At 47.9% G+C, this 26,658-nt stretch overlaps 1 protein-coding gene across 1 annotated transcript in view; it reads right to left on the reverse strand.

Moving 5' to 3' along the window:
• Positions 1–26,658, reverse strand: part of B9D1 (B9 domain containing 1) — a 493,702-nt gene that overhangs the window by 240,157 nt on the left and 226,887 nt on the right. Inside the window, exon 5 of the mRNA XM_085629000.1 lies at positions 24,460–24,522. Coding sequence (XP_085485126.1) covers positions 24,460–24,522 — 63 coding nt within the window. The remainder of the gene's footprint in view (positions 1–24,459; positions 24,523–26,658) is intronic.

The raw sequence follows: 26,658 nt of genomic DNA on the forward strand, positions 1-26,658 counted from the left end.
GACAGATATGCACTATTTTACATGACTGACATTGCAACGCTCGTTCCATCAAGGTACATATGTTTCCATATTATGCTTTGTTATTTATACAGTTATCTATACAGAAAGTTAGTTAATAAATACATGTTTTAGGTCGAGCTGGGCAGCGCATCCGCTTCTCTGCGAAGCATGCTGTATTCAGGTAGGGACTTGAAGCTCCGCCAACTCTCTGCCCCTATTTTTCATTGACTTGTGTCATTGTCCACTGTAAACTGTAACTGTTCATTGGTCAATAGGCTTAATAGTCCCTCCTTATTACCGCCTTGTCTCATTTTGTAATCTTCGATGGTGACACCGCGTGTTACGTGTGCTGTTACTCAGTAGGCTTTAATTACAGCCTCCAAGCACTAGTTTCTCAATTAGCTTTGTCAGACGCTCGCTCCTACCCCTTTAAAAAAAAAATTATAGGGCGTGCGTTGGCATTTGCAAAGCAATAGGTCTCGCATTCGCGTGAGTTTAAGCTATTGGCACTGTAAATGACTATGCCTTTTATGTATCGTTTTTAAAAATAACACATAAATAGAAGGTATTTTCATTTATTATGCCAATAGCTCAAACTCTCGTAAATGTGAAACCTATTGCATTGCAAATGCTTGCTTACTATACATACACTTGTATGTGGTATTTACCTAGCATGAATCTATCCAAAAGGAAGCAGAGGGCTATACAGGGTCAGAGGGAAAGCCACCGTGAAGATGTGCTTGGGAGGGGAGCTGGTTTCTAAGTGAGAAGAGGCCTTTTCTAAAAAGGGTTTTGCAGGCTATTTTCATTTTACAGTACATCCTGTAGACTGTTAATTCTATTAAAGCTCTTATTACCTCTGTGTCAGGTAATTTCAGACAAGTGCGCTCTCCACTTGGGTTTGTCCACTACCATCATGACTCAAAAACCCAGTCCTATCTACAGTACCCCAAGCACCCATTACTGGGGTTAGAGACCGCCTAAAACAGCTCCTGAGGCACTGTCCATCTGGCTCCCAACTGCTGGGAGCTCAGGTCCTGTCAGTACTCCATTCTATGGTGGAGCTACATGGGTCTGAGGGGATGGGAGTTGGTGCCAGTAAGTCACAGTCCTAAAAGTTTAAAACTGCAAGCAATGTCAATAGGTAAGGCCTTAGCAGGAATGCGATTTTTTCTATTACTTTTTTTGCACGGATATGCAACAGAAATGAAATGTTTAAAAGTAAAAAAGGTGAACATATAAAAATATAAAAAGAGCTACGCCAAAAAAGACCTGGCAATGAAGTGCACTTTTATGATGTGTACATGTGTTTAGGCATATACCATAATTTACAGTGCAAGAGTGCCAATGGTTGAGATGGACCGACCCATTGCCAAATGCTTTATATAGTGGGGGGAGGAAGCAAAATGTGAACCTCAATTTAACAAACCAATGAAGGGAGAGAGGTGACAAAGCCCTTTTCCCACACACTCATATATATGTGTATGTATACATATATGTATACACACACACACATATACACACACACATATACACATACACACACATTAATGTAATGTACAAGGATGGTAAATATTGCTACAAAAAATGTCTTAAGACAGACCTAAAATATCCCTGCGACACAGATCAAGTGCTGGAGACCGTTTTACATTTCAGCTTGAACTAAATCCATTCCTACAGAATTGAGAAAGTGCACAATGGCAAAAATATGCCAACTAACTCCGACAAGAAGAGAGGCTATTTAATTCCCTTGCTAAATATGTCTGTATCAATGGGCATTCGGCATTTCTCTGCCCCAAGGAAGACACCAGCACAAACCCTTCCAAAACGCGATTGGCACAAGCGGAGGCCCACGAGGCTAACGGAAAGGACACCGAAGATCGACAGGAGGGATGACAAACACACAGATTAATGGTTTGCTGAAGGTCACTCGGCGCTGCGTTGGAGTGTTATCAAAAACCGAATTCTGTGATCAGGCGGGTCTCTAGAGTTTACTGCTATTGACGTCGTCCTGCCGGCATCAGTCTAGCTCTGCCACGTTCATCATTAGGTACTGTCACTGAAAGCCAAGTGGGTGTACTGAAACATCGATTCTGGTGCCTGGCCCATTGGTTGTTTATTGGAGACGCGGTTACTGAGCCCAATCAGTCCACCCCAGGGCTTTGCCGAGCTCTAAGTGAAAACCCAGAGAGTCACCATTTTACTTGTTCAGTGCCTGTACATATGAAGTCTAAAGGTACTGCATGGGCTAGAGAATATTAGCACCGAAATACAGTGTAATGACGAAATAAATTGATGCTCAGCAGGGAATGAATGGTGCAGGACTGTGAGGATGCTACAGGGGGTAACTGTTTGAAGTAGCTGTGTGCCAATGTGGAACTGGAGTGCCCATGAGGGAATGGTGTAAGGGAGGGATGAATGTGGGGGGAGGGATGGGACAGTGTTGTAGATATCCAAGTTTAGCAATCCCCAGTGACTTCAAGCCCCTTCTCTTCCACGATGGTTCTTGATTGTTGGCACAGCAATGTCCCCTGCATGGTAAACTGGCATGTTCCCCTGTTCTGAGATCACGACATGTATCTGATATCATCGCTTTTAAATGTTGGCCCTCGTGTCATGCTCATCTTGCGTGAGCGCAGAGACCTAGGAATATACCTGACTAAGAGAGGTTCGGCACTTGTCCTGTGACCAGGAGGTGGGCACCGAGCTTGCCCTCATTCGAGACAGAGAACTGGAATTACGGTCTGTCATTGGGTTTGCTATATAAAGCAGTGGTAGCAGCATAGCACGTTTTAAGGATCAGTAGTATGACCAGGAGACCTGCTGGTCCACTCGTATGCGCTTCCCCAGTCCCTAGCACTAACATCCAGAGTGCGTATTTAGCGTGTTGATGTGAGTTACTAGTGTGGTACATCCATGGAACGGGTGTGAGTAAGCCAGAGTAATCAGTACTCAGAGGGCTGCTGTGCAACTAGGGCCGGTGTCTGCCTGAATGCCAGTCTTAACCCCTTCAGTGCCCATGACGAGCTGGACTCGTCATGGGCTGCGGTGGCGCTGTGCCCATGACGAGTCCAGCTCGTCATGAACTCCGCCCGCTAATACAAAGCGCGGCACTGGGCGGGGAAAGGGGCGGGCATGCAAGGGGTTAAAGAGGTTAACGGACATCACTTGAAGCAGGATCTTTCTCTGGTGAAAATCTGTCCTAAAGAATTCCTGATTGGCTGATGAGGGACTGCATCTGCCGAATCCGTGACAACACATGCAGGGCTGCATCTGCAGAATTCCTGATTGGCTGGCGAGGGGCTGCATCTGACGAAGCCGTGACAACACATGCAGGGCTGCACCTGCAGAATTCCTGATTGGCTGGCGAGGGGCTGCATCTGCCGAAGCCGTGACAACACATGCAGGGCTGCACCTGCAGAATTCCTGATTGGCTGGCGAGGGGCTGCATCTGCCGAAGCCGTGACAACACATCCAGGGCTGCATCTGCAGAATTCCTGATTGGCTGGCGAGGGGCTGCATCTGCCGAAGCCGTGACAACACATGCAGGGCTGCATCTGCAGAATTACTGATTGGCTGGCGAGGGGCTGCATCTGCCGAAGCCGTGACAACACATGCAGGGCTGCATCTGCAGAATTCCTGATTGGCTGGCGAGGGGCTGCATCTGCCGAAGCCGTGACAACACATGCAGGGCTGCATCTGCAGAATTCCTGATTGGCTGGTGAGGGGCTGCATCTGCCGAATCCGTAACGACACATGCAGGGCTGCATCTGCAGAATTCCTGATTGGCTGGTGAAGGGCTGCATCTGCCGAATCCGTGACCACACATGCAGGGCTGCATCTGCAGAATTCCTGATTGGCTGGTGAGGGGCTGCATCTGCCGAATCCGTGACCACACATGAAGGGCTGCATCTGCAGAATTCCTGAATGGTTAGTTAAAGGCTGCATCTGCTGAATCCGTGACCACACATGCAGGGCTGCATCAGCAGAATTCCTGATTGGCTGGCAAGGGGCTGCATCTGCTGAATCCGTGACAACATATCCAGGGCTGCATCTGCAGAATTCCTGATTGGCTGGTGAGCGGCTGCATTTGCTGAATCCGTGACCACAAATCCAGGGCTGCATCTGCAGAATTCCTGATTGGTTAGTTAGGGGCTGCATCTGCCAAATCCGTGACTACACATGAGGGTGCATCTGCAGAATTCCTGATTGGCTAGTGAGACGCTGCATCAGCTGAATAAATGACCACACATGCAGGGCTGCATCTGCAGATGTCCTGATTGGCTAGTTATGGGCTGCATCTGCCGAATCCGTGACCACACATGCAGGGCTGCATCTGCAGATTTCCTGATTGGCTAGTGAGCGACTGCATCTACCGAATCCATGACCACACATGCAAGGCTGCATCTGCAGAATTCCTGATTTGCTGGCGAGGGGCTGCATCTGCTGAATCCGTGACCTGCCTGTGCGGGACTGCAACAACATAAGTGTCTAAGGCCCTGTTTGTGGCTACACCTGTGGTTCTGTCAGCCCCGTTGTGGGCTACATCTGACAACGACAGGGACCCCAAGAGACTGCACTTACCATCCTGAGGGCAGGATTAAAACATCTTAGGACTGCTGATCTTCAGGTGACTGCGAAGAAGTTGAGAGGATGCGTCACTAAAAGCGGCCCTGTGACCTGGTTGAAGGAACTCCACAAAAGCCTGCCAGGGGGTCGCTGCTCTCGCAAGTGTGCTGGCACACCTTCTGTGTACCAAGTGGTCTGAGAGCAACCCTGAATTATCCCGTGAAGGGTATAGGAGACTCAAACTAAATGCACATACACATTGGGGGTGACTGAACTGCACCAATGCTATATTCACCCTACTCCTGCTTACACCTAGAAGGAGAGGTGGAGCCCAGAGCCAGAGAAGATAACCTAGGGACAGAGGGACAGTGAGTAAGAAGGGTGGGCTTAGAACCTGCCAAGTTAGCACCCAGGGAGACTAACTTGTGTTGATTATTGGAATGCATATTATTGAGTGTAACTGTGTGAATAACGTTTTTTCTTTCTTGAAAGATTTGAGCTGGGTCGGACATTCACTTTAATTGGTCTGCTGATAGATTATTGAGATCAAGCACCCCCCCCCTACCTCCCAGAGAAGCCAATGACTGCTCACCCTTGCTATCTTGAGAGTCAAGTGCAGAGAGTGTTCTACTTGGCCCAGGGGTTGAGACCCAGAATTGGGTATGACTTTGATCAAATGTTCTCATGGGAGGTAACACAGAAGGACTGTAAGTGTTTAGGTAGTGAAGGATCAGAAGTATACTTCATTTATGAAGAATTCTGCGTCATCTATGTTTGGAAGGATGGCCATGACGTGTTGGATGTGGCAGTGGCAGCACTGGGGGTATGTCTAAATGCCTAGTTTGGAGTATGGCAGACTGTCCCCTACTGGATGGAGGGTGGGCAGAGTTCGATGTCTGTGGGTGGCTCTTGACAGATGGTTATAGTTTGAAAGTGAACATCTGTTTTAATGGTTTGAGATGAAGGGAAGGACAATGAAATTGAGATTTAATGACTATCATTTATTTATTCACGCACTCCTGAGCATGGGTGTGTTTGGGAGCTAATTGTCTATTATAGGTTTGTGAAAGAGCAGAAGACAAGCAGCAGACAGAAGTGCATAAGGAAGTACTCCATGGATTCATCCTGGTGATTTTTAACACCAGCAGAAAGTGAAAAACGAAGATAGAATTTGTCTGTAGGCTGAAGTGCTCATGGTTATTTGCACTGGGACATCAAAGGTGGATTATTCAGAAATGCTTGCAGTCTTAAAGACATCAAGCAAAGGAAACGGGTGACAGTAGTACCTAATATTTTTGTTGCCATGAAGTCTTTAATAGGAGTTGGCGAAACTTGCTGAGGTTCACTCAGCAGAATTCTGCAGAGTCACGTAAAAGCTCTGCAAGATTCTGTGGAGTTCCGCAAGCGGTGGAGTTCAGTACATCGCACTGCTCGCCCTGATTTTTAGTGCTGGTAGCCCGTCCCGTAATGTAAAATAAGCACGAGCTGCACCATGCGGCCCACCTGAGGGCGCTGCTTCTTTCTGTTGCTCAAGTAGATTTTTTACTCGAGTGGCAGCTTTTTAAATGCAAGCAGTAGCAACCTGTCGCGACTGCGCACGTTGAGACATCTCGCTGAGAGGGGGTCTGGCACTCTATTTTCTCGCTCTTCAACTTAACGTTGGCGAGGTGCGCCCGGGAAAAAACTCTGCCACTCAGCAGTTGGTGGAAGATTTCCGAAACTCTGTGCCCCAAGCCTAGCGCAAAGTGGGCAAAACGCCGCAATCCCTGCTGGAGGAGCGGAGCGTACTGCACACACCATGTCTTTAATATGATCCACCAGAACCAATTGCCACCAAATATTCCCTGTGATTATTAGGGTAGGAACATTGTTCAGTGCAGGGAGAGGCAAAAAGATGCAGCTGAAGTATGCTTTTCAGCAACTTTGGCACATAGCAGAATTCCCAGCCCCCGGATGTCACTTGAGGACTTCTGTTTTTCTAAGACAACAATGAGGCAAGAGATTAGATTGTCGATTCAGGTGCCATATCAAGGTGACCATGATGTTTAGTGGGCACAGCCATGCTGAATGGCTGAACATAAGGCTTGGGAGATTGTTGTAAGCTATGCATTTCCAAAATTCTGATCAGTTTAAGAACAAGGGGAATGTGCAGGTCTGCTTATCCAGAGAAATCTCCAGAGAAAGTAAGCAATCCCAATTATAAGTCGGTGGTGGTACACATACATAATCAGTGTGCTCCTACACCACCACCACATTCTGTTAGATTCATCTTCCATGAAATCACGAAAGAAGCTAGGTTATGTAGAAAAATGCTCTACTGAACCTACAGAAATCCAAAAGATTTTCAAGAAAACGCCTTACCCACAACTAGTCATGGCATGTTTCATCATTGGTGGTTCCTCACACCTCAGTAGGTCAATACCACCTTGGTGACTCAGCCATGACTGGGAAGTCTTACATGAATACTTGCTGGATTAATTGCAGGGATCCAGATAAATGATAAAAAATAGCTAAAGGTAAACCCATGGATTTCCCTTTATTATTGGTTACCTTTGGTATGGGTAAAAGATGTTGGGCCTATGATGAGAAATGATGGTTCATCTAGCCTTATTTCAATGGCAACATGTTTCGGTCATCTAAAAAAGCCCAATGGGTCTATGGCCTTCTTCAGGGCTGCTACATAACCTGCCTAGCTATACATTCATTCCATGCAGCAATCCTGAGGCCTAATGCTCTCATACCCTATTCTGCTAAAAGACATGTGATCAACACGCTAAGATAATGGTGGGTTAAGAATACTGCCGGTCACATCGGGTGTCATCCCTCTGTAATCACACTTTTGTCAAGAGGATCTTAAGATCTAACTAACCTAAAGCATCCAGATGAAATGGGCTATAAGACTGTTAATTATAAAATGCAGTATGGACGTTTTAGAAATCAGATCTTCACATTTATGCATCTGAGGGTTTTGTGCTGTCCCTTGTGTTGTTCAATCGGCACACGGAGCAACTGGGGGATCTATCCGCTAGATCTGGTCATCACCGTGCCTAGTGCGCTATGTTATGTTAGTGTTTTATAAAGTACCTTATTACTCCAAAACGGAGTGTCCCGGTGCTAGGCTTTCCCCTTACTGTTCATCAGAGATAACAGCAAGCTGACCATTATCATTAAGTGTCTGTGGATTGCCTGAAGAACCATGTTTTAAAATTCCTACGAAACAGCACTTCAGAGGGCTGCATCCTCAAATCAAGGGGAAGAAGATTCTACATTTTAGCTGCCAGCAGACAAAAAGATCTGCCACCTAAGCGAGCTCTGTGGACTTTCCGAAAAATCACTAACTGTGCCTGATGATCTAAGATTAAGTTTAGGCAGGTAAGGTTTAATCAAAGGAAACAGGAAACACAGGCCTTTGTCATTTATGATTCTGTGACAGAAACATAAGGCTTTGAAAACCACTCTGTCCTGCATGGGGAGCCAGAGTAGCTTTACTAGGGAAGAGCCCAAAGAGAAGGCCTCAGAAAAATGTGGCACCATTCGGGAGGCGGCGTTCTGCACCATTCTTATTCTTCCCTTGGAGAACACAAGATATAGAACATTGCTGTAATCCATGCGAGAAACTATCAGCACTTGGATAACTGTTTTCTTTGCTGACTCTGGCAGCAATCTAAGATTTTGCGAAGCATCCTCAGGATGCCAAAGCAAAGGTCAAAGGTCAGAGCAGTGTCAAACCAAAACCCCAGATTTTTTATTTTAGGTTTGGGGACAGGGACCTGGCCAAATTCCGGGGGCCACCACACAGAGGACTAAATGGACGGTTGCTCCCCAACCACAAAAATATCAGTTTTTCCAGTGTTTAATTGCAAACAGCTAGAAGTCATCCATTTTGCAAGGTCAACCAGGCAGGCTCTAAACTCGGTGGCCGCCTCAGCTTCGTCCTTGGTCAAAGTGAATATTAGCTGAGTATCATCAGCGTATGATACCATCTGTACCCCATGACGCTCTACAAACATCCGCCAGTGGGCGCATTTACACATTAAACAGTGTTGGGCTCAAAGCAGACTCCTGAGGCACTCCTTGCCACAAGGGGGGAATCTCAGATTTGAAAGACTGCTGGATGACCTGGAAAGGTCGATCTTGTAAATAATTTGTAATCCAGTCAAACGCCGCTCCCCTCATTCCAAGTTGCCATAAGAGTTCCTAAAGAAGGCCATGGGATACTGTATCAAATGCGGCACTTAAATCCAACAGGATCTAGGCCGCTGTCTTTCCCTCATCTGCAGTCATTCTCAGAGATGTTGACGCTAAAAGTAGAGCTGTTTCAGTACTATACATGGATCTAAATCCTGATTGAGTCTCATGTAGCTAATTATTTCCTTCAAAGTTCTCTGCCGTTTTACCGAAGAGAGGAAGAAAGGAGACAGGTCTCAGATTTTCTGTGAGGGTGGGATCCATTGATGGTTTCTTAAGTAGAGGGACCACCATTGCGTGCTTCCAGTCCTGTAGAGCTATACCAGTAGTGAATGCAAGATGCATTCAGATACATGCAACTGTATCAATGAGTGTCTGGTGATCTAGATGTCATTTGTCATTTTCAAAGCTTTCCACTGTCTAATTGGCTGATGGTTGGAGAATGAGCACTTAAAACCTAATCTATCAAGTTATGAGTATGCATTAATCATGCACAAAAATTGAAATCTGACAAACAGGTTGCTAAAGAAGGTAAGAGGAAACAACGTCCAACGTCACAAATTACATCACCATAGTGTATGTCACTAAGGTTAATACATTCTGACTAAGTCTGCATAGTTAACAGCATTGATATTATTCACAGAAAAGTGCTATGTATCTCAAAATGATATGTAAGCATTGTCCTAGTTTCTTTTCTATTGTAGATTAAGTTAACAGAGTTAGGTCTTACTAAGTCAACAAGAGTATCCGTGAATGAAGAACATGATGAATAAAGTCACAAATTCTCGAGTCTTCATGTGTATTAGCTTAGGTTTATGTTGAAATGACTGCCTATAGATGCCCTTAATGTCTTCAAGAATGTATTTGTCTCACACTAGGAGCCTAAATGAGGAAGCTGTACCATGTCAAGAAAGTAAAGTCAGTCAGAAACACAATAAAAACGTGTATATTTATGCTATGGAGCCATCTTTTCTTGCCCTGAATAGGTAAACAATTGTTGATCTGAAGGACTGAGGAGATATCATGCAAAGTCATGCAGACTATTGTCCTCTTGAGAGTCAGAAATCGGAAAGTCATCTACATAGTACTTCTAGCTTGTTCGATCAGATGAGTTCATAAGTCGGGCACCAGGGCCATATGTAGGTAGGGACACATTTACCACTTCATAAATACCGAATTTTACCGATTCGGTATTTATGAAGTGGTAAATGATATGTAGGTAATTGGTCGGTAAATATTACCGATTCGGAATAATTCGGTAATTACCGAATCGGTATTTACCGATTCGGTAATGAGGCATACCTTCCCATTGATGGGAAGGTATGCCTCATTACCGAATCGGTAAATACCGATTCGGTAATGGGGGGAACACATGCAAGGGTGGCAGGTTGTCACATTGACACCCTGTTGCACCCCTGAAACGGCCATGTGTGCACATGTGGCACACATACATGCCCGAAGGGCATGTATGTCTGCCACATTGCACACTTGTAGGCGCTATGAAATGCATTTCACCATCCATACTTTATTTACCACCAACTATTAGTTGGTGGTAAATACCGACTCCAAACATCACCCACAGACTCCCCCTACATCTCATTTCTGTATTCGGAATTTACCGAATCGGTAAAATTACCGAATCGGTAATTTTACCGATTCCGTAAATTCCGAATACAGAAATTGTCCCCCTACATACCAAAAGCCAAAATACCGGTTGGTAACGGTATAATTACCGAAAATCGGCCGTTACCGACCGGTATTTGGCTTCCTACATGAGGCCCCAATGTGGAGGCTTAAGGCCTAATTTAGATCTTGGTGGATGGGTTACTCTGTCACAACAGTGACGGATATCTTGTCCGTTGGAATATAAATTCTATAGGATATAGTGGGATTAATATCAGGTTTTAGGGCCCTAAGCTATATGCTGGTTGTTGGAAATACTCCACTCCCACACCGGAAAGGGTTGGTGGTAACGGGGTCTTCCCAGGACATACAGTGGTAGCTTGGCTCGAGTGGTCAGGAATCAGGCACCGTGCTAAGCATACGACATACCCATACAATAACCATGCGTGCATCCGTTCCAAAAACGACTCTACACCGTAAAAATTATGAAATATCTTGCTTTATCTTCTTTTTCTCTTAGTTGCTGATTAGATAAATAATACACAATCACAATATACAAAGCTTTTTTAAATAGTGCAGGTCAAATAAATACTGGCTTAATGATTCAATAAATAGGGGTGATCATAAATAAGGAAGGCATAAATATAAGTGCAAAACATACAGGCAATTAAATATTCTGAGGCAATAAATACTGCAAACCAATAAGTATTGTGCGACAATAAATACTGTGGAACAATAAATACAGTGAAGCAATAAATAAGTTAAATACAATAAATACAGTGCTCTCAATAAATAGTTAAAAGCTGTCAGTGACACTTAAAGAATCAGATCACATTTGAGATTACTATGGGCTGATTTGGCCCAGGCACAGCTTGTGGTTAGGTGGATGGCTTGAGGGTGTCTGCTCCCTAGCTTGGACAAGGCTGAGGCCTAAACTGAGGTAGATCAAGGGGGGAATACTAGAGACCTGGCTCCCTCACTCTACACAACCCCTCTGAATTAGTCTCAGCTCACCCCTGGCACAATCAAGCTGGTTCCAGCACCTCTCTAGCCCCTAGGGTAGTCTCTCAGGATTCCACAGGGCCTTAGGCGCCCTCTATTCCACTTACTGCCCTTTTTCTGAAGCTCCGACGCCGCTGGAGTCGTGTCGACGCCATGAGGCGGTTCCGGTTCGATGTCGGCGGCCTCGGCACAATGTCAGTTCTTGACGACGCCGGTAGGCGGTTCCGGATCGATGTCGGCGGCCTCGGCTCGATCTCGACCTCCGATTCGATGGCGTCGGGCAGTCTTGGCTCGATGTCGACTTCGGGCGGCTCCGGTCCGATGGCGACCTCAGTTTCGATGACGTCGGCCGGCCTTGGCTCGATGTCGACTTCCGGCGGCTCCGGAGTGCGATCTCCACTCCCGACCTCCGGTGTTCCTCTCCTCAGGTTCCGGCGACTCCGGAGTGCGACCTCACTCCCGACCTCCGGTGCTCCTCTCCTCAGGTTCCGGCGACTCCGGAGTGCGATCTCCACTCCCGACCTCCGGCACGCTTCACCTCGGTCTCCGGCGACTCCGGAGGGCGGACTTCACTCCCCCGTCGACGCCGCTCACTCGACCTCGAGTGACTTCCTCCTCGACCTCTGGTACTCTCTACGACCTCCGTCGGCGCCCTCTCTCGACCTCTGGCGGCTCCGGGTACGACGTCTGCTTTTCCAGTCAGCGCCGCTTCTCCACCTCGGGCTCCGGGTCTCAGGCTTCTCGACGTCGGACTCCAGGGAAACCAGTATCCAGGTCAGGATCTTGCTGTTCTTGGATTCTAAGGCCTGTTCCTGCTGTCCAGGTCCTTAAGATGGTTTTTCTTGCTTCTTCCCACACAGGGCTCCAGGCTGGGCTCAGTCAGTAGGGACTAGTATCAAGGGTGGGTTTATGGACCCCACTCCAGGCACAAGTTTCCACCCCTGCTGCCTCACTCCTTCCTCCTTCAGGTTTCTGCTGCTCACCCTTCACCAGTCAGGTGCCAACTGCCAGCTCCAACTGCCAACTCTCTGTCTTAGCTTCCCAACATTCTAAACCGCCTCCAACTGTCACAGGGTTCTGGAATGTTCTGGAAGGTGCTAGTAGGTTCCAGTGGGTGCTGGTGATGTCACAGGTGGCCACCATTTTGTGCTCCAGGCCCTCAGACAGAAGTTCCAGGGGTAGATAAAATGGCTCCCTGAATCTGCAACAACACTAAAAAGTCTGGTGGTTCCCAAAAAGGAAAAATTCTAACAGGGTTTGAGGCAAAAGTGGGACAAAATAAATAATGATGAGGAGGGACCACCCAAAGGGCTGACAGGTCTAACACGCGTCCCCCCCAGCCGAAAGTGGGGAGAGCTACCCAACCCCTTGGGAGTTCTCATCACTAAGGCGGAAATACCTTGAGAGACCGTCTGCATTGGCGTGGTCCACTCCAGGCCGATGTTCCACCTGAAAGTCCATCCCCTGTAGGGAAATAGACCACCTCAACAACTTGGGATTCTCCCCCTTCATCTGCATCAGCCAACGAAGGGGTCTGTGGTCGGTCTGAACCAGGAAGTGCGAGCCAAACAGGTATGGCCGCAACTTCTTCAGAGCCCATACCACTGCAAAGGCTTCACGCTCTATTGCACTCCACTTCTGTTCCCTGGGGAGTAGTCTCCGGGATAGGAAGACCACGGGTTGATCCAGACCCTCTTCATTGAGTTGCGATAACACTGCCCCAATGCCATGTTCTGATGCATCTGTCTGGACAATGAACTCCTTGGAAAAGTCTGGGGCCCTTAAGACCGGGGCCTCGCACATGGCTTTCTTCAATCTCACAAAGGCCTGCTGACAAGCCTCCGTCCAGACTACCCGTCGAGGTTGTTTCTTGGACGTGAGCTCCGTGAGGGGGGCTACGATGGTACCGTATCCCTTCACGAAGCGGCGGTAGTATCCCGTGAGGCCCAGAAAAGCTCGGACCTCAGTCTGTGTCTTGGGGGGTTCCCAGGCCATGATGGCCTCGATCTTCGCCTGGAGGGGTTGCACCGCTCCCCTACCCACCAAGTGTCCAAGGTACACTACCGACCCCTGCCCGATCTGGCACTTGCTGGCCTTGATCGTCAATCCAGCTTGTCTCAGGGCCTGGAGAACAGCTTGCAGGTGACGCAAGTGATCCTCCCAGCTGTTACTGAAGACGGCTATGTCATCCAGATACGCAGCAGAGAAACTCTCCATTCCGGTGAGGATCTGGTTTACCAGGCGCTGAAACGTGGCAGGTGCGTTCTTGAGCCCAAAGGGCATCACACAGAACTGGTAGTGGCCATTGGGCGTGGAGAAGGCTGACCTTTCCCTTGCTCCATCAGTCAAAGAGATCTGCCAGTACCCAGAAGTAAGGTCAAAGGTACTTAGATATTGGCAGCTCCCAGCCGGTCAATCAATTCATCCGCCCTAGGGATCGGATGAGCATCAGTTTTGGTCACTGAATTCAGTCCCCGGTAGTCCACACAGAACCTCAGTTCCGGTTGGGCATCCGGTGGTGCAGCTTTTGGTACTAACACCACCGGACTGGACCAGGGGCTGCTAGAAGGTTCGATCACTCCTAGCTCCAGCATCTTAGTGACTTCACTGTGAATGCTGGCCTTCACCTTGTCTGACATCCGGTAGATCTTGGACTTCACAGGTGGGCTGTCTCCTGTGTCCACGTCATGGACGCACAGGTGAGTCCTACCCGGGACAAGGGAGAACAACGAAGAGTACTGTCCCAGGACCTGGCGGCAGTCCTCCCGCTGTTCAGGAGTTAGAGATGAGGAGAGAATCACTCCCTCCACCGACCCATCCTTTTCTTGAGACGCAAACAAATCGGGGAGAGGCTCGCTTTCCACGTCCTCTCCTCCGTCAGTCACCATCATCAAGATGACTTCGGGCCTCTCGTGGTGGGGTTTGAGGCGGTTGGCATGCAGCACCCGCAGGGGCTGACGAGGGGTCTTCAGGTCCACCAAGTAGGTAGCCTTACCCTTCTTCTCCAACACCTCAAAGGGTCCTGACCAGCGATCCTGGAGGGCGCTAAGCTCTCCTGGTTCGATCACCCACACCTTCTGGCCAGGCTCCAACTCCACCGGGTGAGCATTGTGGTCATACCACGCCTTCATCACTGCTTGGCTGGCTTCCAAGTTGTCAGAAGCTTGCTTCCACAACTTAGCCATTTGGCTCCGGAAGGCCAGCATGTAGCTCACCACGTCCTGGGGAAGCTTTCTGGGAGTTCTTTCCCATCTGTCTCTCACCAGGTTGAGAGGTCCACGTACAGGGTGCCCATATAAAAGCTCGAAGGGGCTGAAGCCCACTCCCTTCTGTGGCACTTCCCTGTAAGAAAAGAGTAGACAGGGTAGGAGGACGTCCCATTTCCTCCGCAGGCTTTCAGGCAGACTTCTGATCATGCCCTTCAAGGTTTTGTTAAACCTCTCCACCAGGCCATTGGTCTGGGGGTGGTAAGGAGTTGTGAACCGGTAGGTCACTCCACACTCCTTCCACATCGCCCGCATGTACGCTGACATGAAGTTGGTCCCTCTGTCGGACACAACTTCCTTGGGAAAACCCACTCGGGTAAAGATTCCCATCAGGGCCCTAGCCACAACAGGTGCTGTTATGGTCCTCAGAGGTATTGCCTCTGGGTACCGTGTGGCATGATCCACCAGGACCAGGATAAACCTGTGACCAGCTGACGTTGGCGGATCTAACGGACCCACAATGTCGATGCCCACCCTTTCAAAGGGGGTGCTAATGACAGGAAGTGGTTCCAGGGGAGCTTTCAGCTTCACCCCTGTTTTCCCACTGGCTTGGCAAGACACACATGTCCGGCAGTAGGTATCGGACGACACTTTCATTTGAGGCCAATAAAAGTGTGGGACAAGACGGGCGAAGGTCTTGTCTTGCCCCAAGTGTCCTGCCAATGGGATCTCGTGAGCCAACTCCAGAAGGAAGGCTCGATAACGTTGAGGGACTACCAAGGCTCGTGACGATCCGTGTAGGGGTGCCTTGGGTTCACTGTAGAGGAGGCCATCCTCCCAGTAAACACTGTAGTTCCCTTCAACGTTCCCTGCTGCCTGGGCTTCGGCCTGTCGCCTCAGCCCCTCAAGGGTAGGGCACTCCCTCTGGCCCTGGCAGAATTCCTCCCTGGACGGGCCTCCCTCCACGTGCCACTCAGCCGGGATGGGTAGGTCCTCCAGTTTGGTAACGTCCCCCACCGCAGACTCCTGGTCCACCACCTCCGGTGGCCTATCCGTCCTACGGGGTGTGGACGCCGAGGCAGGCTCCTCCTGTCCTCGGTTCTTCCCTTGACTGGCAGCTGGCTGGGCCTTTGTTCCAGGCTCCAGCCGAAACGAACTCCCTCTCCGGGTAGTCGCGGACCTTGTGCTCACACAGGCCCAGTCAGGTGTACCCAGCATCTCAGTATGAGTCCGGTATTCCACCTCCTTCCAAGCATTGTGCTCCATGTCATTCCCCAGTAGACAATCGACTGGCACGGCAGGGCTTACGGCAACTCGAAGTGAACCTGCAACCCCCCCCATTCAAAGGGAACCTCGGCCACTGGATAGTGGCCTGTTCTGCCGTCAGCCATCGCGGCTGGGTGGAGTACATCGGGAATTACCTGCTCTGGAGACATCAGTTGGCTACGTACCATAGTCATACTGGCTCCTGTGTCTCTCAGAGCCTCCCCTCTTTGGCCGTTGATGGTGACCCACTGCCCATACTTTACAGTATTTGCGGGCACCTGGATCTTAGGTACCATCTCCCGTTCTCCCAGGGACACTAAGGTGACACCCGCCCACTCCCTTCCCTTAATTAAAGGCATCTCCTCCCCGAGCACTACACTAGCTACTCCGGGGGCCTTTCCTCCAATGGGAGGGGGTGGTCGTTTCAGGCACTTCGGATCTCCTTTATAGTGTCCAACGCCACCGCACTTGTAGCAATGGACAACCCTTGGCTGCTGACTCTGGCCAGGATTAGGGTTTCTGGGTGGGTTAGCCCTAGGGGTGAATCCTGTTCCCTTCCCTTGGAAGTTATTTTGGGGGCCTTTGGAGAACTCCTTTTTCTTTTCCCCTCCCTCTTTCTTCTGGGGGGCGCCCTGTCCAGCCTTTTGAGTATCCCCTTCAGTCCCCCTTGGGGACACCCGGGTACTAGCCCAAATGTCCGCCTCCTCAGCAAGCTTCCGGGGACTGGTCAGCTTGCTATCCACCAGGTGTTGACGCAGTTCAGGGAAACATTTCTCGAGCAGGTGTTCCTTCAGTACTAGATCAAACAACCCCTCGTAGTTCCTCACTTCACTGCCCTGAATCCAACCCTCTAGTGCCTTCTTTGCATAGTCCAGGAAGTCCACCCAATTCTGTGTGCCCAGTTTGTGACTACCCCTGAACTTCTGTCTGTACTTTTCGGGTGTTAGTCCAAACTTCCTTATGAGCGCCAGTTTCATGGTGGGGTAGTAGGTCTGCTCATCCTCTTCGAGGGCCAATAAAGCATCCCTACCAGCTGGAGGCATGTACTTGTACAATCCCCCTCCCCAGTACTTCTCTGGAACCCCATGGGCCCTTAACGAGACCTCATAGGCCGCTAGCCACTTGGCAATATCGTCGCCCACTCCATAGCTAGCTACTATGTCCTTTGGCAGGTAGGGGTTGGGTTCCCTGGTGTACTCTCGTTCTTCGCTGCCACCGTTAGGTACAGGGTGTGCCCCGATTCTCAGGATCTGAAGATCTATCTCTTTCAGCCTTATCTCATGAGCCATCCTCTGTTCCTCTTTCTCTTTCTCCAGCCTTGCTAAGTCCCATGTGAGCTGCCTTTTCTCCCTCCGGTCTGTTAACTCCACTTCAGACAAGCCACCGCTAGAGGCACTGCTGCCCTTCCTAGAAAGTGTCCTGGGCCCCGCTGACAGGTTCCCCACCTCCGGTTGGTACAAACCAGCTCCCTCACTGTCGGGCTCTATATCCCTGTCCTCCTCCTCAGCCTTGCTTTCTCGGCGTGCCTCCCCCCAAGCCCTTAAGCTGGTTTGGAGTGCACCCTTCTTTGCTCCTGGGGGACAATACACCCCCTCCCGCTGACAAAACTCCCTGAGTTGGGCCACAGTGTACGTTTCTAAATCCTCCAGTACAAACTCCATCTTGCCCACTCAGGTCAGAGGACAGTTATTTGCAGTAACAATGCAGGGGGGTACCTTTAATAATACCTCCTCCCACCACCAGAGTAAATTTGGAAAAAACAAAAACCCACAATTAGGAAGGCCGCTTTGAGAAAACTCCCTGTGTAGGCCTATGGACTACCCACAGTTATTGTTGAGTATACGTAGGCACAGCTCTATCCCACCGCTGAACACCAATTAATGTTGGAAATACTCCACTCCCACACCGGAAAGGGTTGGTGGTAACGGGGTCTTCCCAGGACATACAGTGGTAGCTTGGCTCGAGTGGTCAGGAATCAGGCACCGTGCTAAGCATACGACATACCCATACAATAACCATGCGTGCATCCGTTCCAAAAACGACTCTACACCGTAAAAATTATGAAAATATCTTGCTTTATCTTCTTTTTCTCTTAGTTGCTGATTAGATAAATAATACACAATCACAATATACAAAGCTTTTTTAAATAGTGCAGGTCAAATAAATACTGGCTTAATGATTCAATAAATAGGGGTGATCATAAATAAGGAAGGCATAAATATAAGTGCAAAACATACAGGCAATTAAATATTCTGAGGCAATAAATACTGCAAACCAATAAGTATTGTGCGACAATAAATACTGTGGAACAATAAATACAGTGAAGCAATAAATAAGTTAAATACAATAAATACAGTGCTCTCAATAAATAGTTAAAAGCTGTCAGTGACACTTAAAGAATCAGATCACATTTGAGATTACTATGGGCTGATTTGGCCCAGGCACAGCTTGTGGTTAGGTGGATGGCTTGAGGGTGTCTGCTCCCTAGCTTGGACAAGGCTGAGGCCTAAACTGACGTAGATCAAGGGGGGAATACTAGAGACCTGGCTCCCTCACTCTACACAACCCCTCTGAATTAGTCTCAGCTCACCCCTGGCACAATCAAGCTGGTTCCAGCACCTCTCTAGCCCCTAGGGTAGTCTCTCAGGATTCCACAGGGCCTTAGGCGCCCTCTATTCCACTTACTGCCCTTTTTCTGAAGCTCCGACGCCGCTGGAGTCGTGTCGACGCCGTGAGGCGGTTCCGGTTCGATGTCGGCGGCCTCGGCACAATGTCAGTTCTTGACGACGCCGGTAGGCGGTTCCGGATTGATGTCGGCGGCCTCGGCTCGATCTCGACCTCCGATTCGATGGCGTCGGGCAGTCTTGGCTCGATGTCGACTTCGGGCGGCTCCGGTCCGATGGCGACCTCAGTTTCGATGACGTCGGCCGGCCTTGGCTCGATGTCGACTTCCGGCGGCTCCGGAGTGCGATCTCCACTCCCGACCTCCGGTGTTCCTCTCCTCAGGTTCCGGCGACTCCAGAGTGTGACCTCACTCCCGACCTCCGGTGCTCCTCTCCTCAGGTTCCGGCGACTCCGGAGTGCGATCTCCACTCCCGACCTCCGGCACGCTTCACCTCGGTCTCCGGCGACTCCGGAGGGCGGACTTCACTCCCCCGTCGACGCCGCTCACTCGACCTCGGGTGACTTCCTCTTCGACCTCTGGTACTCTCTACGACCTCCGTCGGCGCCCTCTCTCGACCTCTGGCGGCTCCGGGTACGACGTCTGCTTTTCCAGTCAGCGCCGCTTCTCCACCTCGGGCTCCGGGTCTCAGGCTTCTCGACGTCGGACTCCAGGGAAACCAGTATCCAGGTCAGGATCTTGCTGTTCTTGGATTCTAAGGCCTGTTCCTGCTGTCCAGGTCCTTAAGATGGTTTTTCTTGCTTCTTCCCACACAGGGCTCCAGGCTGGGCTCAGTCAGTAGGGACTAGTATCAAGGGTGGGTTTATGGACCCCACTCCAGGCACAAGTTTCCACCCCTGCTGCCTCACTCCTTCCTCCTTCAGGTTTCTGCTGCTCACCCTTCACCAGTCAGGTGCCAACTGCCAGCTCCAACTGCCAACTCTCTGTCTTAGCTTCCCAACATTCTAAACCGCCTCCAACTGTCACAGGGTTCTGGAATGTTCTGGAAGGTGCTAGTAGGTTCCAGTGGGTGCTGGTGATGTCACAGGTGGCCACCATTTTGTGCTCCAGGCCCTCTGACAGAAGTTCCAGGGGTAGATAAAATGGCTCCCTGAATCTGCAGCAACACTAAAAAGTCTGGTGGTTCCCAAAAAGGAAAAATTCTAACAGGGTTTGAGGCAAAAGTGGGACAAAATAAATAATGATGAGGAGGGACCACCCAAAGGGCTGACAGGTCTAACACTGGTGTAGAGGGAACTCCATTGTAATGGTGTTCCCTCCGGGCCCATTAAAATGTGGGCGGACCATGGTAAGGCCAAGGCGTGACTACTTAGCTGTGGCCAAACTGGAAGAGCTGTTGCGGAATAGGCTATATGAGCATTTTTTTTCTGTCTGTCACCGCCAAGCTAACCCTGGTGGTAAATGACAGTAAAAAACACAAAATGCCACCCTCACCATGGCAGATGACTCCCACGGTAAGGGGGAATTATATTTTTGAAAAGAAAAAAAGAGAACAGTTGGGCGCAAGGCTCTGTCATGTTACTGAAGCCCTGCAACAAACTGCAAAAAGCATTGAGAGGAACCGCAGTGACAAAGGTTCCTGGAAATGCTATAAGAAATTAATGCCTGCTTGGCGGTCATTTCTAAATATGGCAGGCAGCATCTCTGTCAATGCGACGGAGTAATTTACTCTGTTGCCCTGGTAGAAAAAATGGGCCACCCGCTAGAATATAGATCTAGCCCTAAATCCTAGGGAACAATATCAACCCACATGTAGCACAACATAAAAGGATGCCTGTGGCCCAAAGAATGGGCGTCTAGTGTTTCACTAGGGTCATAGAGCATTCTGGGGCATAAATTGTTGCTATCAAGTAATTTATTTATAAAACAAAAGACCCAATGCATTTTGAGATTAGAATGCATTATTTCAAATTAAATCCCCTATAATAAGTAATGGTCAGGAGGCAGCCCACTGACTGGCTGCGCACTGCGCCTTGGAAGAAGTTGCCGCTTGCTTTGAGAGCAAAATATATATTTTTTTTATTTCAAAGTATTTTATTAGTTTTATACAAACAAATACAATAGCATTCTGTCACGGGGTTAGCCAAACGTAGTATGTATGCGGTGGTTACAGGTACTTTTAGGTAAGAGGACGTCAGTTCCACCCATTTTTTCCGTGCCACCGAGGCAAAAGGGCGGACCGACACATTTTCAAATGCACACATAGCATATCAAATATATACTTATATATAAATTCACAAATGCATAATCAAGAAAGGCATAGAGAAATAGCAACAGAATAAGCATTTCTCATTAAAATATAAACATGATTAAGACATGTAAAAATAAAATATTTTTTTGTAGAAACAGGGGGACAACGGGGAGGCGGGTGGGTCTGTGAGGAATCCACAGGCAGATACTGTATCCACCAGAAAAAGCGTTAGCGAAGGTAAGTAACTTGTTATTCTGATGGATACTTCTGCCTGTGGATTCCTCACCTTTCGAATAGATTCCCAAAGCTGTACCCCACCCGGAGGAGGGTGTCCACCTGACTAGACCAAAAAATCCTGAAAAACAGAGCAAGCAAAATGGCCATCCCTCCTAACCTCAGAGTCTAAGCAGTAATGCTTTGCAAAAGTCTGGAGGGAGGCCCAAGTTGCTGCCTTACAGATATCAAGAACAGGAACACCTCTAGCTTAAGCAGAAGAAGTAGACTTAGCTCTGGTGGAATGAGCTCTGATACCTTCAGGCGGTTCCTTCTTGGCCAGTGCGTAGCAAATCTTGATGCACAAGATAATCCACCTGGAAAGCGTCCTCTTGTGCATTGCCTTGCCTTTCATTTTCCCAACCTAGCCCACGAAGAGCTGATCGTCCAGCCTCAGATCTCTAGTCCGATCCAAATAAAAGCTGACAGCTCTATTAGGGTCCAACCGATGCAGTCTCTCTTCCTCCTTGGAAGGGTGAGGGGGAGGATAAAAGGTGGGTAAAGTGATGGATTGTCCCATATGAAAAGGGGTAACCACCTTGGGAAGGAAAGCAGCCCTAGTCCTTAGAACCAACTTATCCGCATGAATGGTCAGGTAAGGAGGTTTCGAACTAAGAGCTTGAAGCTCACTTACCCTCCTAGCCGAGGTAATGGCAATCAAGAAAACCGTTTTAAAAGAAAGAAGCCTCAACGGACAAGAGTGAAGAGGTTCAAATGGAGAACCCATTAAAAAAGTGAGTATGAGATTCAAATCCCACTGAGGCATAATGGAAGGAGTGGGAGGAAACTTATTTGTAAGGCCCTTAATGAACCTCATGACAATGGGGAACTTAAATAAAGACGGCTGGTCCGGCAAGTATAGAAAGGCCGACTAAGCCGATAAATAGCCCTTAACAGTGGCTTCAGCACAATCTTGCTGTGCTAAAGAAAGAGAAAACTCTAAAATATTAGACAATCTGGCCTTCAAAGGGTCAATGTCTCTCTCTCGGCATCACTTAACAAACCTGGACCATCTGGAAGAGTAAAAAGACTTAGTGGAGTGTCGCCTGGATGATAGAATAACGTCCACTATCTCTGGCGGGAGAGAGAAAGAACTCAGGTTGCCCTGTTCAATCTCCAGGCATGAAGGTGCAGGCTCTGGAGGTGGGGGTGTAGAACCTGCCCCTGTGACTGCGAGAGGAGGTCTGCCCTGAGAGGGAGACGGAGCGGAGAGTGTGATGCGAGGTGAAGAAGATCTGTGTATCACACCCTTCTTGGCCAATCCGAGGCGATCAATATAACTTGGGCCCGGTCTTGGCGAATCTTCCTCAGAACCCGAGGAATCAAGGGTATAGGAGGAAACGCGTAAAGGAGTTGTGAGCTCCAATCTATCTGAAACGCATCCCCCAAAGCTCCCTGCAGGCGAAGAACCTTCAGGACTGGAACAACCGCTCCATCGTAAAATAAAGGAATCATTTCCTGTATGTCGAGAATCCTTTGCGGAGGCGGGAATGCCCGACACACAGTCATGTCCAGTATTGCCCCTATGAACAGGCTGCGCTGACAAGGCACCAGGTGAAATTTGGGTACATTTATCGAAAAACCCAATTTGAACAACAGATGAGTTGTCACTTGCAAGTGGCGCGAAACCAACTCTGGAGACTCCGCTTTCAACAGCCAGTGGTCCAGGTAGGGGAAAACAGGAACCCCTGACCTTCTGAGATGAGCCGCTACCACCGCCATCACCTTTGTAAAGACTCGAGGTGCGGAAGTAAGACCGAATGGAAGAACCGCAAACTGGTAATGTTGCAATCCCACCGTGAATCGGAGATACTTCCGATGCGACTTCAGGATGGGAAGATGAAAATACACATCCTGCAGATCGATGGATACCATCCAGTCTTCCTGTTGCAGCGCAAGAAGAACCTGAGCCAAGGTCAACATTTTGAACTTTTCCTGTCTGAGGTAAAGGTTCAAAATCCTGAGGTCCAAGATTGGTCTCAAGCGACCATCTTTTTTGGGGATCAGGAAATATCGGGAGTAACAACCCTGACCCCTTTCCTGCTCCGGAACCACCTCCATCGCACCTTTTTGGAGCAAAGTGAGAACCTCCTGCTGCAAAAGCAACAAGTGGTCTTCCGAACAACCACCCTGGTGAGGAGGGTAAGAAGGAGGAAACTCCAAAAATGGGAGGGCGTACCCATTCTCTACAAGATTCAAGACCCAACGATCTGATGTGATCAGTCTCCAATCTTGTAGAAAGTGGGACACCCGACCTCCAACTGGACCAACATGTTCTAAGATGGGGAATCTAGAACTGCTTTCCTGATGTACCAACGGTGGCAGGAGGGGAGGAAGAGGAAGAGGCTTGTTGACGATGTGCACCCCTGAGGCCTCTCTTATTCATCCCTCTGTATGATTTGTACAAGGGATTTTGCTGTTGATGGCTCTACTGAAATTGTTGACGGGCACGAAAAGAGGCAGATCTTCCAAAGCCCCGATATCTCTTGTATCCATAACCTCTAGACTGAACCTGTAGGCCTAAAGATCTTGCGGTGGCTCTACTGTCTTTGAAACGTTCCAAGGCTGAATCCGCCTTCGAACCAAAGAGCCTTTACCCATCAAAGGGCAAATCCAACAAGGTCGCCTGTACATCAGCCGAAAACCCTGAAGACTTGAGCCATGCCTGTCTCCTTGTAGCCACAGAAGACCCCATAACACGAGCCACAGAGTCAGCAGTGTCCAGGCCTAACTGAATCACTTGACGTGCTGCGGCCTGTGAATCCGAAAGGACTTCCAAGAAGTTGGCACGATCCTCCTCAGGCAACTTAGGAGCAAGTTGAACAACAGAGTCCATCAATGCATGTATATAACGTCCAAGAAGGCAAGTCGCATTAGTTGACTTTAGAGCCATACTTACAGATTAAAATACTTTCTTTGCAGCTTGCTCTGTCTTTTTTGAGTCCCTGTCACCCAAAATGGTAGGAAAAGCACCAGGGGCAGGCTTGTATCTTCTTGAAATAAGACTCAAGAAGAAGAGTTCCACTGGTAAAGTCAGACCCCAGACCTTGGTGAGTGGTTCACCTTGATGGTGACATGAAATATCTCACACCATATTTGGAACACATGCCCTGACACAATCTTCTTATTTCTAGGCTGTCCACATCCTTTCCATAGCCTTGAGGAAGACCCGCCATGACACAGTTCCAGCACAAGCACGCCCAAACACCACCAAAATTAATGACAAGGGAACTAACTACTGGAGAGCAAAATACATTTATATCTGGTTCTGCAAGGACGTGAACAGTACTGGTTAGAGATAGATTCAATCATTGAGATCAGTGACTGAATGAGAAAGTGAGATTTGTGTGTTAGGTGTTTGACAATAATTTACATCTAACATCGTACACATGCATTCTGTGAAAGCCTTCAGGACAGAGTCAACCAGACTACAGAAATCTAATTGAATATCAGATTACCTTGTAAACTTTTGAAGTTTGGATGTAGATTCTGGAACAAACATAGGCAAGGTTCTTCTATGTCTAAAGGAAAATGGGAAAACAAAAATACAATGTGCGTGAGGTGTCTTTTCTGTGGAAGTGCATTTAGTACAGGCAGTCTCTGTAGAAACATCCTATTGTCTTAAGCAAAATAATTGTGTAAAGCACTTCACAGACGTACAGTCACTACACGATGTCCACCTATGAAAATGAGTAACAATGGATCTTTCTTGTCAAATTTTCATTAATGCTTAGTGATTACAGAGCCTAACTGGCAGCAAATGCAGAAACAGAATTAAAATCTGTGTTGTGAAGCACACCTTGGATAGCGCCATGATACAGCGGAAGGGTAGGGTAACAGATTCTGCACGTACAGCGCTCCGTAAGTGAACACCAGTAATAAATGTTGGAAAATATTCCCATTTTACAGATAACTGTAAAAGAGGTAAGGTCAAGAGAAATCTATTTCTGGGATAGCAGAATGATTGCAGGGCCACTGACAGAATCCTGCACCTTGGGCAGAACATACACATTTGTTTCAATAACAATGCCAACATTTGAGTACAGATTCATGCATGATTTGATATTCATGAATTAAATGTCAAGCAATATCAGAAAGTACTTATAAAAACAATCATTTGAAAAGCTGATAGGTCTGCCGATGGCAAGCCAACAATCTTTTAAATGTATTTATTTATTTAGCAAATATATATAACAGGCATTATAAGTGTAAAAGTAATAAAAGGTAAAAATAATGCTATAGAAATGTGGTGTCCACTTGTTTGCAAACAAAAATTAGTAAAAAATGATATGTCAAAAAAAGTGGACTGCCTTTAGGAGGATGTGCACAGGCAAAATACTATCACTCACTGTAAAGAGAGACAGTGACTGAAATGGGCTGACTCAATGCCCTCATGCTGCATGCTGGGTTGGACGGACGGATAGATCAAAGAGGTGAACATTTACTGCTGAAACAAAGAGGTCAGTCACAAAACAATGGGGTAACCCAACAACAACCCGAAGGACCTGGGTAGCTTGTGATAGGCAACAACAGTAGTCCATTCGGAGAGACCAGTAGAAAGGAAAACACTAAATCAATCAGCTTATCCTACTCTCAATTAACAAACCACGCATGCAAAACCTTGGGGGAGGGGATCAAATATATACCTAAGTGTATATATCAATATCAATACTTATCACACACAAGGAAGTAAATACATGGATTTGTTTTAAATATGCAAATTTAGCAGTATAAATGCATTCTTTTGAAACATTTTTGACATACGATTGCTCCAGTCAGAAAGCGTAGGGAAAATGAAGTGCTAAAAAAAAGTGCCAGTGGGTGAAATTTAATAGAGAACGAAAGGAAGAAATCATAGATATCTCATAGTCAATACAGAAAAACCTGTCAGCTAAAATTATTGTACAACATGAATGTGAACTCATTGAGAACTGTTTCAATCGTAATTACCCTTTCATGGACCACCTATCCAATCCAGGCTTGGTAAAGTGACGACGTTTCAACCCAGCGGAAGGAAAGGGGGCCAATTACAGCCTCACCAGCGGGTCTTCATCAGGACTCGGTAACATAATAGAGGGGAGCAAACTGGAATATTCAGTCCTCCGATGAGAAAACTGCTCAAATTGCGATGGCCAGCCGGCTCCTCGTCATCAGGGGAACTAACCAGGTCCCTTAAGGAAAAATGGCCCAGGTTGAATTATTGTGTTCACACTAATTGACCCGTGGGTCTACGTGTAAATAAAGCATCGATCTATGTGCTCATGTAGTGTAGATGGGGTATTCCATTTCAAACATTAGTACTTGCTCAAGAGTCATCCTGTGATAGAAAAGGTGATTGCTAGAAGTCCTCTGACGAGTTTTAGATGTGCAAGATCTATGAGGGATGAGATGGAAAAAAGTAATAGTGACCACCAGAGGAAGTAAAACATTGTTACCACCTCAGAGGGTTTCGTTAAGTGTAATAAGTGTATGGGTTTCGTTAAGTGTAATAAGTGTATGGGTTTCGTTAAGTGTAATAAGTGCATGGCTTGTCAGAATGTAGAGAATGTTGTAGTGAGGGCACACCATCCAAGAAAAGGATCAAGATAAGGTGTAGGCTAACATGTAGGACTGGTTTTGCAGTATATATACATAGTGTCCTTGCCAAACAATATACA

Source organism: Triturus cristatus, chromosome 10 (assembly GCF_964204655.1).
Source record: "Triturus cristatus chromosome 10, aTriCri1.1, whole genome shotgun sequence".
Lineage (NCBI taxonomy): Eukaryota > Metazoa > Chordata > Amphibia > Caudata > Salamandridae > Triturus > Triturus cristatus.